The sequence below is a fragment of the Drosophila miranda genome (assembly GCF_003369915.1).
Source record: "Drosophila miranda strain MSH22 chromosome Y unlocalized genomic scaffold, D.miranda_PacBio2.1 Contig_Y2_pilon, whole genome shotgun sequence".
In the NCBI taxonomy this organism is placed as follows: domain Eukaryota; kingdom Metazoa; phylum Arthropoda; class Insecta; order Diptera; family Drosophilidae; genus Drosophila; species Drosophila miranda.
Window position 1 is genome coordinate 8,126,920 of NW_022881614.1, and position 15,552 is coordinate 8,142,471.

At 46.3% G+C, this 15,552-nt stretch overlaps 5 protein-coding genes across 6 annotated transcripts in view; 4 read left to right on the forward strand and 1 right to left on the reverse strand.

The window, feature by feature from the left end:
- Positions 1 to 3,211, forward strand: part of LOC117192773 (hydroxysteroid dehydrogenase-like protein 2) — a 27,707-nt gene extending 24,496 nt beyond the window's left edge. Inside the window, exon 5 of the mRNA XM_033397520.1 lies at positions 3,102 to 3,211. Coding sequence (XP_033253411.1) covers positions 3,102 to 3,121 — 20 coding nt within the window. The 3' untranslated portion in view covers positions 3,122 to 3,211. The remainder of the gene's footprint in view (positions 1 to 3,101) is intronic.
- A 416-nt stretch (positions 3,212 to 3,627) lies between these two features.
- On the forward strand, positions 3,628 to 6,062 carry LOC117192770 (nuclear pore membrane glycoprotein 210-like). The gene is made up of 2 exons (XM_033397516.1): positions 3,628 to 3,942; positions 4,294 to 6,062. The coding sequence occupies exons 1-2, from the start codon at positions 3,785 to 3,787 to the stop codon at positions 5,309 to 5,311; spliced, it is 1,176 nt and encodes a 391-aa protein (XP_033253407.1). The 5' UTR covers positions 3,628 to 3,784; the 3' UTR covers positions 5,312 to 6,062.
- LOC117192782 (mitochondrial intermediate peptidase-like) lies at positions 5,952 to 8,166 on the reverse strand. Of its 2 annotated transcripts, XR_004474441.1 has the most exons (4): positions 8,079 to 8,166; positions 7,940 to 8,022; positions 6,525 to 6,772; positions 5,952 to 6,464 (listed from the first exon to the last, which is right to left on the reverse strand). XR_004474441.1 is itself a non-coding variant. In XM_033397536.1 (2 exons), exons 1-2 carry the CDS (start codon positions 6,663 to 6,665, stop codon positions 6,198 to 6,200), a joined length of 408 nt encoding a protein of 135 aa, XP_033253427.1. In that variant the 5' UTR covers positions 6,666 to 6,786; the 3' UTR covers positions 5,952 to 6,197. The 2 variants fall into 2 exon arrangements, 1 of the variants encoding a protein (XP_033253427.1); XM_033397536.1 differs by lacking the exons at positions 7,940 to 8,022; positions 8,079 to 8,166 and having other exon boundaries at positions 6,525 to 6,786.
- LOC117192774 (hydroxysteroid dehydrogenase-like protein 2) lies at positions 8,162 to 9,319 on the forward strand. The gene is made up of 4 exons (XM_033397522.1): positions 8,162 to 8,190; positions 8,257 to 8,420; positions 8,479 to 8,692; positions 8,750 to 9,319. The coding sequence occupies exons 1-4, from the start codon at positions 8,177 to 8,179 to the stop codon at positions 9,216 to 9,218; spliced, it is 861 nt and encodes a 286-aa protein (XP_033253413.1). The 5' UTR covers positions 8,162 to 8,176; the 3' UTR covers positions 9,219 to 9,319.
- Positions 9,320 to 9,717: 398 nt separating this feature from the next.
- On the forward strand, positions 9,718 to 10,828 carry LOC117192991 (nuclear pore membrane glycoprotein 210-like). The gene is made up of 2 exons (XM_033397723.1): positions 9,718 to 10,063; positions 10,414 to 10,828. The coding sequence occupies exons 1-2, from the start codon at positions 9,906 to 9,908 to the stop codon at positions 10,826 to 10,828; spliced, it is 573 nt and encodes a 190-aa protein (XP_033253614.1). The 5' UTR covers positions 9,718 to 9,905.
- Positions 10,829 to 15,552: the final 4,724 nt, after the last annotated feature.

Sequence of the window (15,552 nt, forward strand, 5' to 3'; positions counted from 1 at the left end):
CCGAACATTCGCCCCCCGTTGGAAGGCAAAGGCTTTCAACAGATCCATCCTGAAGGGGCAGAACCGCTATTTTTCCAACGGCCCTCTTGAAGATGCTTGCTTGGGCGCAGCTGGCGGCTACGCTGGGATGATCGTCGAACGCAGCAATCGGCGCTTCTTTACGAAGGCGGCTTGTCGTGATTACGTCTTGATCATCGGGAACCTCTGTAATTGCATAGAATGGCAGGAAATTTGGCAATGTAGAAATTGTTGAAAGTTGAATTTCATTTAGCGTGGATATGTAGGTTTTTAATATATGGAAAAGTTCGCGCTGCAGTTCCTGATTCTCCGATCGCAGTTTTTCCACTTGCACCTGGCACTCGAGCAGCTGCTTCCTGCATTGCTGCTCTAAGTTTTGGTACTCCAGCGTTGTGGGTCGAAAATCGTCAATAGAGATGCACGAGGAATTTTCAAAAGCGGCTAAAGCTGCACGCTTATTCTCCGAGCTATCAATGCTTCCTGATACTATCCAACCAAGTTTTGTCTCCTGCAATGTTGGCAATTGGGCTGATAGTCGAATCTGTCCGACGCACATTAAATCGAAGAACAAACCAGAACCTATCAACAGATCGATACGTTGGGGCTTGGAGAAATTAGGATCAGCTAGTTTTAGATTATTCGGCATTGGCCAATCCTTTGCGTCTACGCCGAAGTTAGGCTGCATTTCCGTAATTGAGTTGGTGACAATTGCAGCGAAGGAAGCTCGATAGCTTGCGTCCTGGGATTGTACAACTATATGTACAGACTTGCTCGAAGGTAGAATGGAATCTCCGATTCCAGAGATGTGAACAAAAGACGAGCGATGATCCAACTGCAACTGATCAGCCAGTCTAGATGTTACAAAGTTTGCCTGTGATGCAGAATCCAAAATGGCACGACATGGGATAAGTGCTCCATAACGATCTGTTACATGGACGAGGGCAGTAGGTAGCAACACGTTCTGGCTAGGCTGAGATTTCTGGATCGAGGGGGGAGGGCTAGAGCACCCGCTTGCTAGAAGCACAGTCGCGGCCTCTTGCTGGATCGATTCCTCGGCCGGTGAAGAGGAAGATGAAGCACCAGTTCCCGATGGAATGTGGAGTAGCGTGTGATGTTTGGCCTGGCAATGCCTGCAAAGTCCTGACCTGCACCTCTGCAATTCATGGCCTTTGTTGAGGCAGTTCAAACACAAGCGGCTCTTCTTTGCTTCTTTGTATCGTTCAAACGCAGAGAGATTCAGGAATGCCTGACATCTAGATATGTAATGCTCGGAGGAATTGCAATGGTTACATATGGGGTTAGGATGGTCGTTACTGGAGGTGATAAGGGTGACAGGATTGTCTTCTCCCACCTGTTGACTAGGACTTGTTGCCATGGCTGATCCCAAATTCTCCAGCATCCGACATCTCGCTTCCAAAAATGAGGCCATGCTTGACCACCGAGGCAATCCTGACGTCGGCAAGTTCTCTTCCCATTTCTCCTTTGTTTTGTGGTCCAGTTTCGTGCCTATGATGAAGATCAGCAACCCATCCGAAATCTCCTGCGGGGTCGCCAAGGTCTGAAGTGCACGCAAGTGCGAATTGATTTTGTCGCTGAGCGCGCGCAAGCCGATAGCTGAGCCCTTCTCCACCCCTTGCAGCCCGAAAATAGCCTTGACGTGTGCCTGAAAATGTAACAGTTTATTATCGAATCGCAACATTAGCAAATTCAACGCCTTGTCGTAATTCTCCTCAGAAAGTTCCAAGGAACGAATCGTATCCAGCGCAGCACCATCTAGACATCCACGAAGATATTGGAATTTTTCGATGATTGGTATACGATGGTCTTTGTGCACCATTGTCGAGAACATCGAGTGGAATTCTGGCCAATCCATGTAGTTCCCCCCGAATCGCGGAAGCTGCAACTCGGGCATTCGAGAACGGCCTATACTATTATAGGCGAACAACGACGAATTCCCCTCGAGAGTATGCCGAGCCGTTGAATTGGCAACATTTACCGTGCGAGCAGCCATCAACTCCCGCGACAGCCTGGACCTAACCTTGACATAAACAATCGAAAAGTCCAGCCGGGCATCATGGGCTAACTGCAGGAAATCCAGCCTTTCAAGGCTCGTTTGAGCGGCATCGAAATCCGCATTCATTCGCTCGATCTGCTCTAAGCGAGCTTGAGCCTCATCTAACTCGGCAAGCTCTTCCTTGGTGAGAAAGCGATCCATGGCCTTTAGTTGGCGCGCGATGGACTCGGCCTTGTGCTTGTAGAAATCTACATCACTCGGCATTGCTGCGTTCGCGACATTGGTAGGCTCAGGTGCTGCCATGTTGAGGTTTTAAAAGAGTCACTCAGCACGACCGAAAAAGACGTATAAACGTGGGAACCGAAAGCAAAGGGATTACAGCTAATGCCTTTAGCTGTGCGGCTGTGCGAGCTGTCCGATTCCGCTTTGTACTCCGCTTGTGTGTATTAGTGAGTTCGCTGCACTGCCTACCGCACTGCACTGACCGAATTGTCGCGACAGAGAAATTAATAGCCAGCAATGCGTGTATGTAGGTGTATGTAAGTGTGTTTTAGCACCGAATTGTGCTTAACCGCCGAAAATTTGCTAGGGCTAGCGAATGTCGATCGCGAATGATTATTAATTGACACTGCAACTCAGAGATCACGTCGGGGTCACCAAACTTTATGTGGAGATAATGTTTTTTATCCCCAATCGGCCGACTAATTATTTCGAATTAAATAAAACTCGGCGCAGAAATAAAATTACGATATGTTCTTTAATGCGTGACATCCAAATTGCAAGTGTAGCTTGCCTGCCCTTTACATTGCCGCTCCGATCGCTAAGCGCAGCTTCGCTCGACCGACGTCGGTAGGCAGACGCAAAGCGGAGATAGCGAAGAGCGAGCTGGCAGAGAGCGTTTAGCAGGGCAAGCAAGCGCAAAGCTTTAACAAACAAATGAGTGACATAGACATAAGTAACAAACAAAATAAGCGGCTGAGGGCCAAGAATTAGGTGCTATTTGGCAAGCAGCTAATCGGCTGGGTTCTGCTCCGAACACTTGCTACGGATATATTTTTGGACGATACAGGACCTTTTGCTAAATTGTAAATTGCATGTATTTTATTGCCGTCGCTGGTTACATGTTCTATGGGATAAATAACATAAAAAGGGTTTAATTTGACTCTAATGATTAAACTATTGGCTCTGTATGGATATTTTGAACTAATGCGGATTCGTTCCGTTTACCGCTAAATTAACTTATAAGTCTAGCGAGGGCTGACGGATTCAGGAATGGAATATCAAAATTGTGCAACAGGTTACGTTTTTTTTGTTGGCCTTTTTTATGCTAAGTCCAATAAAAGCAAGTATTTAAAATAAACCAGTTAATTAGAAAATAGGTTCATTAATTGGATACAATTATGTGGGCAGAGCTGAGAGATCTATCTAGCTAGAAATATTCGACGGAATATCAAAAACGAGGAATATGTATAAAGAACTTGAATTCGTTAGTATATTTACGGTATATTTCTGAGGGTCGGACGGTATATTTCGATAAATCGGGCACACTGAACATCACATCCCTGGCATTTTAATTTATGAAAACTGCGCGTGTTTTTGTTATTTCTTTAAAGTAGTTAAAAGTTATAAAAATAAGTTACAAAGTTTAGTTACAAAGTTAAGTTAAAAGTTAAGTCCCCAGAGAACGCTGCTGCCCATTTGCAAAGAAGAGCTATTAACCTCTTGTAAAAAAAACGCGGGTATAATCTCGATATGGCAGCATGCGACTTATACTTCGTATTCCTAATATTTGCGGCTCATAAATTGACTGACGCTGTGAAGTTAAACCAACCGCGAGTGTTGCTTCCCATTTTCAACGACAAACCCGTCAACTTAACTTTGGAGGTGGACGAACGAAATTGCTACAAATGGTGAGAGGCGTCGGCACGGCTAGACCGGCATTTTAACCTCAAAATATTTATTTTTGTTGTTTGGTATTTGATCGCTGCTGGAGCGAATTGAAGGGTCGCAAGCAATCACTATGCAATACCAAGATATTGCGCCAGGATCAAATACTTCTCTTTTGGGCTAACATCCTAAGCATTGTTTAAAAGCTAGTTCCGTCTACGGGCCGTCCCCCCGTACCACTATCTTGGTATTGCATAGTCTTTAATGTTTTATTTTATGTTTTAAGATGTTTTAACGTCGACTGACGGACACTAACCTCAAATTAACCTAACCTCAACAAAATATTACAATACCTACATACAAATATATTTCAGGACATCTTCCCGTCAAGACCTTATATCTGTGCAACCGGTGTATCATGGCTTCAGCGAATGCGCCTACGAGGCAGTGGTCACAGTGCGGACCCGCGAGCGACGCCGCAACACGGCCATCGTGTTTGCAGAGGAAGTGCAGACCGGTGCCATGCTGCGCTGCGACGTAATAGTGGACAAAATTAGCAGTCTGAACGTGTGGACTGCCACACGGCAGCTCTACCTGGAGGAGGCGCCAGCGATCTTCGAGCTGCACGCCTTCGATTCTCAGGGCAACGAGTTCTTCACCCTCGAGGGAATCGAGTTCAACTGGGACATCTCGGAGCATGACAGCAAGAAGCCGCCCGCAATGCGGTTCCTCACCATCTCGAAAAGCCCCTACCACACTGTGCCCCCCGCCCTCGAGAAGTTCGAAGCCGCTGGCATCAAGGGCTACATGATCCTGCTGGAGGGTATCAATACGGGCACTTCAAAGATAACAATCACAATGCCCTATGCCGAGTACAGCAATGTGAAGCCCCTGGAAATATATATCAGTGTACTGGCCAATATCATTATCGAGCCTTCCGAGGTTACGATCCTGAAAAAAGACTCCATTAGCTTCCGCATTCTCCAGCTGAAGATGGACAAGCCGCATGATATTACGAAGAGCAACCAGTACTTCCTCGAAGTGGAGGATGCCACAGTGGCCAGCTTAATGGGCAACACTGCAACCGATAAGAACACCAAGGGCCCCAGTGCCCTGTTGACAGTGGCAGAGCCCAATAAGCTGGGCATCAGCCTCCTGCCTCACAACTGGGTGACGGTGGAGGGCGAGCGGCACGAGGTGGCCTTCGACCTATACTCTCCAGATGGCCAGAAGGTTAATAATGATATTGGCCAGTACACTGATATATATTTCCAGGGGCTTCACACGTGCCGACGCCTCTCACCATTTGTAGCAATTTCGTTCGTCCACCTCCAAAGTGAAGTTGACGGGTTTGTCGTTGAAAATAGGAAGCAACACTCGCGGTTGGTTTAACTTCACAGCGTCAGTCAATTTATGAGCCGCAAATATTAGGAATACGAAGTATTAGTCGCATGCTGCCATATCGAGATTATACCCGCTTTTTTTTACAAGAGGTTAATAGCTCTTCTTTGCAAATGGGCAGCAGCGTTCTCTGGGGACTTAACTTTGTAACTAAACTTTGTAACTTATTTTTATAACTTTTAACTACTTTAAGGAAATAACAAAAACACGCGCAGTTTTCATAAATTAAAATGCCAGGGATGTGATGTTCAGTGTGACCGATTTATCGAAATATACCGTCCGACCCTGAGAAATATACCGTAAATATACTGACGAATTCAAGTTCTTTATACATATTCCTCGTTTTTTATATTCCGTCGAATATTTCTAGCTAGATAGATCTCTCAGCTCTGCCCACATAATTGTATCCAATTAATGAACCTATTTTCTAATTAACTGGTTTATTTTAAATACTTGCTTTTATTGGACTTAGCATAAAAAAGGCCAACAAAAAAACGTAAGAGAATAATAATAAAGAGAATAACCTGTTGCACAATTTTGATATTCCATTCCTGAAACCGTCAGCCCTCGCTAGACTTATAAGTTAATTTAGCGGTAAACGGAACGAATCCGCATTATTTCAAAATATCCATACAGAGCCAATAGTTTAATCATTAGAGTCAAATTAAACCCTTTTCATGTTATTTATCCCATAGAACATGTAACCAGCGATGGCAATAAAATACATGCAATTTACAATTTAGCAAAAGGCTGCTCCGTTCATGAACTTCTGCCCCAGCTGTAGGATGTAGTCGTTGAGACGCACCACTCGAAGGCGTTCCGCTTCCGGCAGGTGAAACAGTTTTGAGCGGGAATAGATCTCTTGATGGGCATGACCTCACCTCTCCACCACACAGCAAATGCTGATGCAGGCCTGCTCCGCCGCCTCCATGTACTTGTTCTTGGGGTGCGCGATCCGTATGAACTCGGCCAGGTCGGCTACCTTGCACAGGGAGTCGGAGAGCTCGTCGAATATGTCGACCATTTTGCGTTGTCTTTGACTGGAAATCGCCTCTGCGATGAGATCCTGCGATTTGTTCTCCACATTGTCCCTTAGCAAATAGAAACCTTCGAAAGTGCAAAGCTCGGGCATCCGGAAAAGGCCCTGTCCATGAAAAATTGATTAAGATCTGCGCTCTCCAGGCTGGAGGATTTCATGGCTCACCGCAACCTCGCGGGTAAAGTTGATGCGCTTCGACGGCGGCGCATTGAATGCCGTTGCTAGCGGCGACCAGGTGGAGACTAGCTTCCGGTGCCGCATCCTCAACAGAGTGGCGCGGGTGGAGCTGCGACTCATTTGTAACATGATGCTGCTTGAATGTGGGCCAATGTGGATTGCGTTACATATTCCATCAGCTGTTCCGGCCAGGGCTGGCGACTCTTCTCGTGCACCAAGCAGCAGCCAGATTTACACTTAAATTTAGACAAAACTAGTTTTCGCTGTACATAATTACTCACTCCGGCGTTATTGTCTTACGCTGATCGTTGGGCCCAATGATGACGTAGATGTTGACCGCAGCTGTTTAAAATAGGGAAATCATAAATATACGAGGGGGAACGTTGTGAGTTGCTGCGGACACCGCAACTCTACGGCTATACCCGATACTAAGTCAGTATGGCTCTTCTCCGGCAGACGCCGCTAATATTAAACGACACGACAAAGAGTGCGTGCGAGAGAGACAGAAAATCAGTCTGAGCGTGACGTCGGGCTCTGCGTAGCCACTGCAAATTGATTTGTTCCTATTGGCTATAAAAATGATCTGATCTGATCCAGATTCAGCAATCTGATAGATATGGTCATTATCTATGATTCTGCGTTTTTAGTTTTCTCGAATGTGCAATATTGTGGATGCAACAGATTTTCGTCCTTTGTGTGGGCGGAAGGGGGTGGGGCGAAATTTTGAAACAAACTCGTCTCGGTCCGATATATTAGGAGTGTGGATACCAAATTTGGTTGCTCTAGCTTTTGTAGTCTTTGAGATCTAGGCGCTAATGTTTTACTCTAAGCAAAGCCGCCTATGCTACGTGTGTGTTAGAGAGAGACAGGGCGAGAAAAAATTAAATTGTTTTCTTGATGCTGGCTATAATAATAATACGATCCAATTCAGATTCCGCAGTCTTAAAGATATGGTCATTCTCTACAACTCTACGTTTTTGGTTTTCTCATATCTTTAAAATTGTGGATGCCACAGATTTTCGTCCTTATGGGAGCGGAAGTGGGCGGGGCGAAGTTTTGAAATATTTTTGTAGCAGTGACATATCACAGAAGTCTGGATCCAAAACATCGTTGCTCTAGCTCTTATAGTCTTTGAGCACTAGGCGCTGAAGGGGACGGACAGACGGACAGACGGACGGACGGACAGACAGACAGGGCTCAATCGACTCGGCTATTGATGCTGATCAAGAATATATATACTTTATGGGGTCGGAAACGATTCCTTCTGGACGTTACACACATCCACTTTTACCACAAATCTAATATACCCAAATACTCATTTTGAGTATCGGGTATAATTAATAAACAACTGCGACACATCGAAGCTTTTTATTTGACATGTTTATTTGTTGGTGCTATCATACCTATGCCTGTACATACACACAGCGTATTAAATTTTATCTTTAAAATATATGCATTTTCTATCCATGGTATCCGACCTTTGATCCTGGAAAGAGTATGAAAGGTTCGACTTGAGTAAATCTACTTTTACCTGGAACTCACTGTGATTAGAGTTGTCGTAATCTCTTCTGATTGGACATTCATATACCAGAAATAAAGCCCATTTCTTCAGTTGACTTAGTTCACTCGACAACGCAATCATGAAGAACACTGGGTAAGTCTGCACAAACTAGGGGCGAGACGAGGTCAAAGTTGTTCGCTAATCTGACTAATCCGTTAGCAAGCTGAGAGGCAAAATCCTGTTCATTACCGGCGGATCCCGTGGAATCGGCAAGGCGATAGCCCTGAAGGCAGCTCGCGATGGGGCGAATATAGTGATCGCTGCCAAGACGGCGGAACCACATCCCAAGCTACCTGGAACCATCTATACGGCGGCTGAGGAGAGTAAATGAGCTCCTGCAGCCATTTCTGGATGGAGTTTGATCTATGTATTCCGCACTAGTCGAGCGGGCTGGAGGCCGGGCGTTAGCCTGCATTGTCGATGTGCGCGATGAGAAGCAAGTCCAGCAGACCGTGGAGGCAGCAGTGGCCAAGTTCGGAGGCATCGATATCGTTATCAACAATGCCAGTGCCATATCCATGACCCCCACACTCGACACGGAGATGAAGCGCTATGACCTGATGCAGAACATCAACACTAGGGGGACATTTCTGGTGTAAGTGGGCCATCGGGCTTATCTACCAATCTCATTGCGTCCGATCAAACTCCACAGATCGAAAAGCTGCTTGCCGTATCTGCTGAAGAGCGACAATCCGCACATACTGAACCAGTCGCCCCCGCTGAACATGAAGCCGCAGTGGTTCGCCAATCACGCCGCGTACACGATCGCCAAATACGGAATGTCCATGTGTGTTCTGGGAATGTCGGAGGAGTTCCGTGACCAAGGAATCGCCGTAAATGCTCTGTGGCCGCGTACAACGGTTCACACGGCAGCGGTGGAGATGCTCAGTGGCCCAGATGGGGCTTTGTACTCCCGCAAGCCCGAGGTAATGGCCGACGCTGCGTATGCAATTATTAGCCGGGATGCTAGGGACTACACCGGACATTTCTTCATTGACGATGATGTTTTGCTGGATGCTGGTGTGAAGGATCTTGCCAAATATGCCTGCTATCCGGAGAATATACATAAGCTGGCTACGGATATATTTTTGGACGATACAGGACCTTTTGCTAAATTGTAAATTGCATGTATTTTATTGCCATCGCTGGTTACATGTTCTATGGGATAAATAACATGAAAAGGGTTTAATTTGACTCTAATGATTAAACTATTGGCTCTGTATGGATATTTTGAACTAATGCGGATTTGTTCCGTTTACCGCTAAATTAACTTATAAGTCTAGCGAGGGCTGACGGTTTCAGGAATGGAATATCAAAATTGTGCAACAGGTTATTCTCTTTATTATTATTCTATTACGCTTTTTTTGTCGGCCTTTTTTATGCTAAGTCCAATAAAAGCAAGTATTTAAAATAAACCAGTTAATTAGAAAATAGGTTCATTAATTGGATTTAATTATGTGGGCACAGCTGAGAGATCTATCTAGCAAGAAATATTCGACGGAATATCAAAAACGAGGAATATGTATAAAGAACTTGAATTCGTTAGTATATTTACGGTCTATTTCTGAGGGTCGGACGGTATATTTCGATAAATCGGTTACACTGAACATCACATCCCTGGCATTTTAATTTATGAAAACTGCGCGTGTTCTTGTTATTTCCTTAAAGTAGTTAAAAGTTATAAAAATAAGTTACAAAGTTTAGTTACAATGTTAAGTTAAAAGTTAAGTCGCCAGAGAACGCTGCTGCCCATTTGCAAAGAAGAGCTATTAACTTCTTGTAAAAAAAACCGCGGGTATAATCTCGATATGGCAGCATGCGACTTATACTTCGTATTCCTAATATTTGCGGCTCATAAATTGACTAACGCTGTGAAGTTAAACCAACCGCGAGTGTTGCTTCCCATTTTCAACGACAAACCCGTCAACTTAACTTTGGAGGTGGACGAACGAAATTGCTACAAATGGTGAGAGGCGTCGGCACGGCTAGACCGGCATTTTAACCTCAAAATATTTATTTTTGTTGTTTGGTATTTGATCGCTGCTGGAGCGAATTGAAGGGTCGCAAGCAATCACTGTGCAATACCAAGATATTGCGCCAGGATCCAATTTTTCTCTTTTGGGCTAACATCCTAAGCATTGTTTAAAAGCTAGTTCCGTCTACGGGCCGTCCCCCGTACCACTATCTTGGTATTGCATAGTCTTTAATGTTTTATTTTATGTTTTAAGATGTTTTAACGTCGACTGACGGACACTAACCTCAAATTAACCTAACCTCAACAAAATATTACAATACCTACATACAAATATATTTCAGGACATCTTCCCGTCAAGACCTTATATCTGTGCAACCGGTGTATCATGTCTTCAGCGAATGCGCCTACGAGGCAGTGGTCACAGTGCGGACCCGCGAGCGACGCCGCAACACGGCCATCGTGTTTGCGGAGGAAGTGCAGACCGGTGCCATGCTGCGCTGCGACGTAATAGTGGACAAAATTAGCAGTCTGAACGTGCGGACTGCCACACGGCAGCTCTACCTGGAGGAGGCGCCTTCGACTCTCAGGGCAACGAGTTCTTCACCCTCGAGGGAATCGAGTTCAACTGGGACATCTCGGAGCATGACAGCAAGAAGCCGCCCGCAATGCGGTTCCTCACCTTCTCGAAAAGCCCCTACCACACTGTGCCCCCCGCCCTCGAGAAGTTCGAAGCCGCTGGCATCAAGGGCTACATGATCCTGCTGGAGAGCATCAATACGGGCACTTCAAAGATAACAATCACAATGCCCTATTCCGAGTACAGCAATGTGAAGCCCCTGGAAATATATATCAGTGTACTGGCTGTGGAGATAATGTTTTTTATCCCCAATCGGCCGACTAATTATTTCGAATTAAACAAAACTCGGCGCAGAAATAAAATTACGATATGTTCTTTAATGCGTGACATCCAAATTGCAAGTGTGGCTTGCCTGCCCTTTACATTGCCGCTCCGATCGCTAAGCGCAGCTTCGCTCGGCCGACGTCGGTAGGCAGACGCAAAGCGGAGATAGCGAAGAGCGAGCTGGCAGAGAGCGTTTAGCAGGGCAAGCAAGCGCAAAGCTTTAACAAACAAATGAGTGACATAGACATAAGTAACAAACAAAATAAGCGGCTGAGGGCCAAGAATTAGGTGCTATTTGGCAAGCAGCTAATCGGCTGGGTTCTGCTCCGAACATTCACCCCCCGTTGGAAGGCAAAGGCTTTCAACAGATCCATCCTGAAGGGGCAGAACCGCTATTTTTCCAACGGCCCTCTTGAAGATGCTTGCTTGGGCGCAGCTGGCGGCTACGCTGGGATGATCGTCGAACGCAGCAATCGGCGCTTCTTTACGAAGGCGGCTTGTCGTGATTACGTCTTGATCATCGGGAACCTCTGTAATTGTATAGAATGGCAGGAAATTTGGCAATGTAGAAATTGTTGAAAGATGAATTTCATTTAGCGTGGATATGTAGGTTTTTAATATATGGAAAAGTTCGCGCTGCAGTTCCTGATTCTCCGATCGCAGTTTTTCCACTTGCACCTGGCACTCGAGCAGCTGCTTCCTGCATTGCTGCTCTAAGTTTTGGTACTCCAGCGTTGTGGGTCGAAAATCGTCAATAGAGATGCACGAGGAATTTTCAAAAGCGGCTAAAGCTGCACGCTTATTCTCCGAGCTATCAATGCTTCCTGATACTATCCAACCAAGTTTTGTCTCCTGCAATGTTGGCAATTGGGCTGATAGTCGAATCTGTCCGACGCACATTAAATCGAAGAACAAACCAGAACCTATCAACAGATCGATACGTTGGGGCTTGGAGAAATTAGGATCAGCTAGTTTTAGATTATTCGGCATTGGCCAATCCTTTGCGTCTACGCCGAAGTTAGGCTGCATTTCCGTAATTGAGTTGGTGACAATTGCAGCGAAGGAAGCTCGATAGCTTGCGTCCTGGGATTGTACAACTATATGTACAGACTTGCTCGAAGGTAGAATGGAATCTCCGATTCCAGAGATGTGAACATAAGACGAGCGATGATCCAACTGCAACTGATCAGCAAGTCTAGATGTTACAAAGTTTGCCTGTGATGCAGAATCCAAAATGGCACGACATGGGATAAGTGCTCCATAACGATCTGTTACATGGACGAGTGCAGTAGGTAGCAACACGTTCTGGCTAGGCTGAGATTTCTGGATCGAGGGGGAGGGCTGGAACACCCGCTTGCTAGAAGCACAGTCGCGGCCTCTTGCTGGATCGATTCCTCGGCCGGTGAAGAGGAAGATGAAGCACCAGTTCCCGATGGAATGTGGAGTAGCGTGTGATGTTTGGCCTGGCAATGCCTGCAAAGTCCTGACCTGCACCTCTGCAATTCATGGCCTTTGTTGAGGCAGTTCAAACACAAGCGGCTCTTCTTTGCTTCTTTGTATCGTTCAAACGCAGAGAGATTCAGAAATGCCTGACATCTAGATATGTAATGCTCGGAGGAATTGCAATGGTTACATATGGGGTTAGGATGGTCGTTACTGGAGGTGATAAGGGTGACAGGTTTGTCTTCTCCCACCTGTTGACTAGGACTTGTTGCCATGGCTGATCCCAAATTCTCCAGCATCCGACATCTCGCTTCCAGAAATGAGGCCATGCTTGACCACCGAGGCAATCCTGACGTCGGCAAGTTCTCTTCCCATTTCTCCTTTGTTTTGTGGTCCAGTTTCGTGCCTATGATGAAGATCAGCAACCCATCGGATATCTCCTGCGGGGTCGCCAAGGTCTGAAGTGCACGCAAGTGCGAATTGATTTTGTCGCTGAGCGCGCGCAAGCCGATAGCCGAGCCCTTCTCCACCCCTTGCAGCCCGAAAATAGCCTTGACGTGTGCCTGAAAATGTAACAGTTTATTATCGAATCGCAACATTAGTAAATTCAACGCCTTGTCGTAATTCTCCTCAGAAAGTTCCAAGGAACGAATCGTATCCAGCGCAGCACCATCTAGACATCCACGAAGATATTGGAATTTTTCGATGATTGGTATACGATGGTCTTTGTGCACCATTGTCGAGAACATCGAGTGGAATTCTGGCCAATCCATGTAGTTCCCACCGAATCGCGGAAGCTGCAACTCGGGCATTCGAGAACGGCCTATACTATTATAGGCGAACAACGACGAATTCCCCTCGAGAGTATGCCGAGCCGTTGAATTGGCAACATTTACCGTGCGAGCAGCCATCAACTCCCGCGACAGCCTGGACCTAACCTTGACATAAACATTCGAAAAGTCCAGCCGGGCATCATGGGCTAACTGCAGGAAATCCAGCCTTTCAAGGCTCGTTTGAGCGGCATCGAAATCCGCATTCGTTCGCTCGATTTGCTCTAAGCGAGCTTGAAGTTCTGCCTCATCTAACTCGGCAAGCTCTTCCTTGGTAAGAAAGCGATCCATGGCCTTTAGTTGGCGCGCGATGGACTCGGCCTTGTGCTTGTAGAAATCTACATCACTCGGCATTGCTGCGTTCGCGACATTGGTAGGCTCAGGTGCTGCCATGTTGAGGTTTTAAAAGAGTCTCTCAGCACGACCGAAAAAGACACCCTGTATACGTATAAACGTGGGAACCGAAAGCAAAGGGATTACAGCTAATGCCTTTAGCTGTGCGGCTGTGCGAGCTGTCCGATTCCGCTTTGTACTCCGCTTGTGTGTATTAGTGAGTTCGCTGCACTGCCTACCGCACTGCACTGCACTTGGACCGAATTGTCGCGACAGAGAAATTAATAGCCAGCAATGCGTGTGTGTAGGTGTATGTAAGTGTGTTTTAGCACCGAATTGTGCTTAACCGCCGAAAAGTTGCTATGGCTAACGAATGTCGATCGCGAATGATTATTAATTGACACTGCAACTCAGAGATCACGTCGGGGTCAAACTGCGAAAAACTGCGATCGGAGAATCAGGAACAGCAGCGCGAACTTTTCCATATATTAAAAACCTACATATCCACGCTAAATGAAATTCAACTTTCAACAATTTCTACATTGCCAAATTTCCTGCCATTCTATGCAATTACAGAGGTTCCCGATGATCAAGACGTAATCACGACAAGCCGCCTTCGTAAAAAAGCGCCGATTGCTGCGTTCGACGATCATCCCAGCACCCAAGCAAGCATCTTCAAGAGGGCCGTTGGAAAAATAGCGGTTCTGCCCCTTCAGGATGGATCTGTTGAAAGCCTTTGCCTTCCAACGGGGGGTGAAAGTTCGGAGCAGAACCCAGCCGATTAGCTGCTTGCCAAATAGCACCTAATTCTTGGCCCTCAGCCGCTTATTTTGTTTGTTACTTATGTCTATGTCACTCATTTGTTTGTTAAAGCTTTGCGCTTGCTTGCCCTGCTAAACGCTCTCTGCCAGCTCGCTCTTCGCTATCTCCGCTTTGCGTCTGCCTACCGACGTCGGCCGAGCGAAGCTGCGCTTAGCGATCGGAGCGGCAATGTAAAGGGCAGGCAAGCCACACTTGCAATTTGGATGTCACGCATTAAAGAACATATCGTAATTTTATTTCTGCGCCGAGTTTTATTTAATTCGAAATAATTAGTCGGCCGATTGGGGATAAAAAACATTATCTCCACATAAAATTTGCCACCAAATTTTATGTGGAGATAATGTTTTTTATCCCCAATCCTCTTGCGTCTACGCCGAAGTTAGGCTGCATTTCCGTAATTGAGTTGGTGACAATTGCAGCGAAGGAAGCTCGATAGCTTGCGTCCTGGGATTGTACAACTATATGTACAGACTTGCTCGAAGGAATGGAATCTCCGATTCCAGAGATGTGAACATAAGACGAGCGATGATCCAACTGCAACTGATCAGCAAGTCTAGATGTTACAAAGTTTGCCTGTGATGCAGAATCCAAAATGGCACGACATCGGATAAGTCCTCCATAACGATCTGTTACATGGACGAGGGCAGTAGGTAGCAACACGTTCTGGCTAGGCTGAGATTTCTGGATCGAGGGGGGAGGGCTGGAACACCCGCTTGCTAGAAGCACAGTCGCGGCCTCTTGCTGGATCGATTCCTCGGCCGGTGAAGAGGAAGATGAAGCACCAGTTCCCGATGGAATGTGGAGTAGCGTGTGATGTTTGGCCTGGCAATGCCTGCAAAGTCCTGACCTGCACCTCTGCAATTCATGGCCTTTGTTGAGGCAGTTTAAACACAAGCGGCTCTTCTTTGCTTCTTTGTATCGTTCAAACGCAGAGAGATTCAGGAATGCCTGACATCTAGATATGTAATGCTCGGAGGAATTGCAATGGTTACATATGGGGTTAGGATGGTCGTTACTGGAGGTGATAAGGGTGACAGGTTTGTCTTCTCCCACCTGTTGACTAGGACTTGTTGCCATGGCTGACCCCAAATTCTCCAGCATCCGACATCTCGCTTCCAGAAATGAGGCCATGCTTGACCACCGAGGCAATC

Coding starts and splice junctions, on each gene's coding strand:
- LOC117192770 (XM_033397516.1), top strand. CDS start 3,785: ATGGCAGCATGCGACTTATACTTCGTATTCCTAATATTTGCGGCTCAT. Junction 3,943..4,293: donor GAACGAAATTGCTACAAATG/GTGAGAGGCGTC, acceptor AATATATTTCAG/GACATCTTCCCGTCAAGACC.
- LOC117192782 (XM_033397536.1), bottom strand. CDS start 6,665: ATGTTACAAATGAGTCGCAGCTCCACCCGCGCCACTCTGTTGAGGATG. Junction 6,465..6,524: donor ACTTTACCCGCGAGGTTGCG/GTGAGCCATGAA, acceptor TTTCATGGACAG/GGCCTTTTCCGGATGCCCGA.
- LOC117192774 (XM_033397522.1), top strand. Junction 8,421..8,478: donor CTATACGGCGGCTGAGGAGA/GTAAATGAGCTC, acceptor ATTCCGCACTAG/TCGAGCGGGCTGGAGGCCGG. Junction 8,693..8,749: donor ACTAGGGGGACATTTCTGGT/GTAAGTGGGCCA, acceptor CAAACTCCACAG/ATCGAAAAGCTGCTTGCCGT.
- LOC117192991 (XM_033397723.1), top strand. CDS start 9,906: ATGGCAGCATGCGACTTATACTTCGTATTCCTAATATTTGCGGCTCAT. Junction 10,064..10,413: donor GAACGAAATTGCTACAAATG/GTGAGAGGCGTC, acceptor AATATATTTCAG/GACATCTTCCCGTCAAGACC.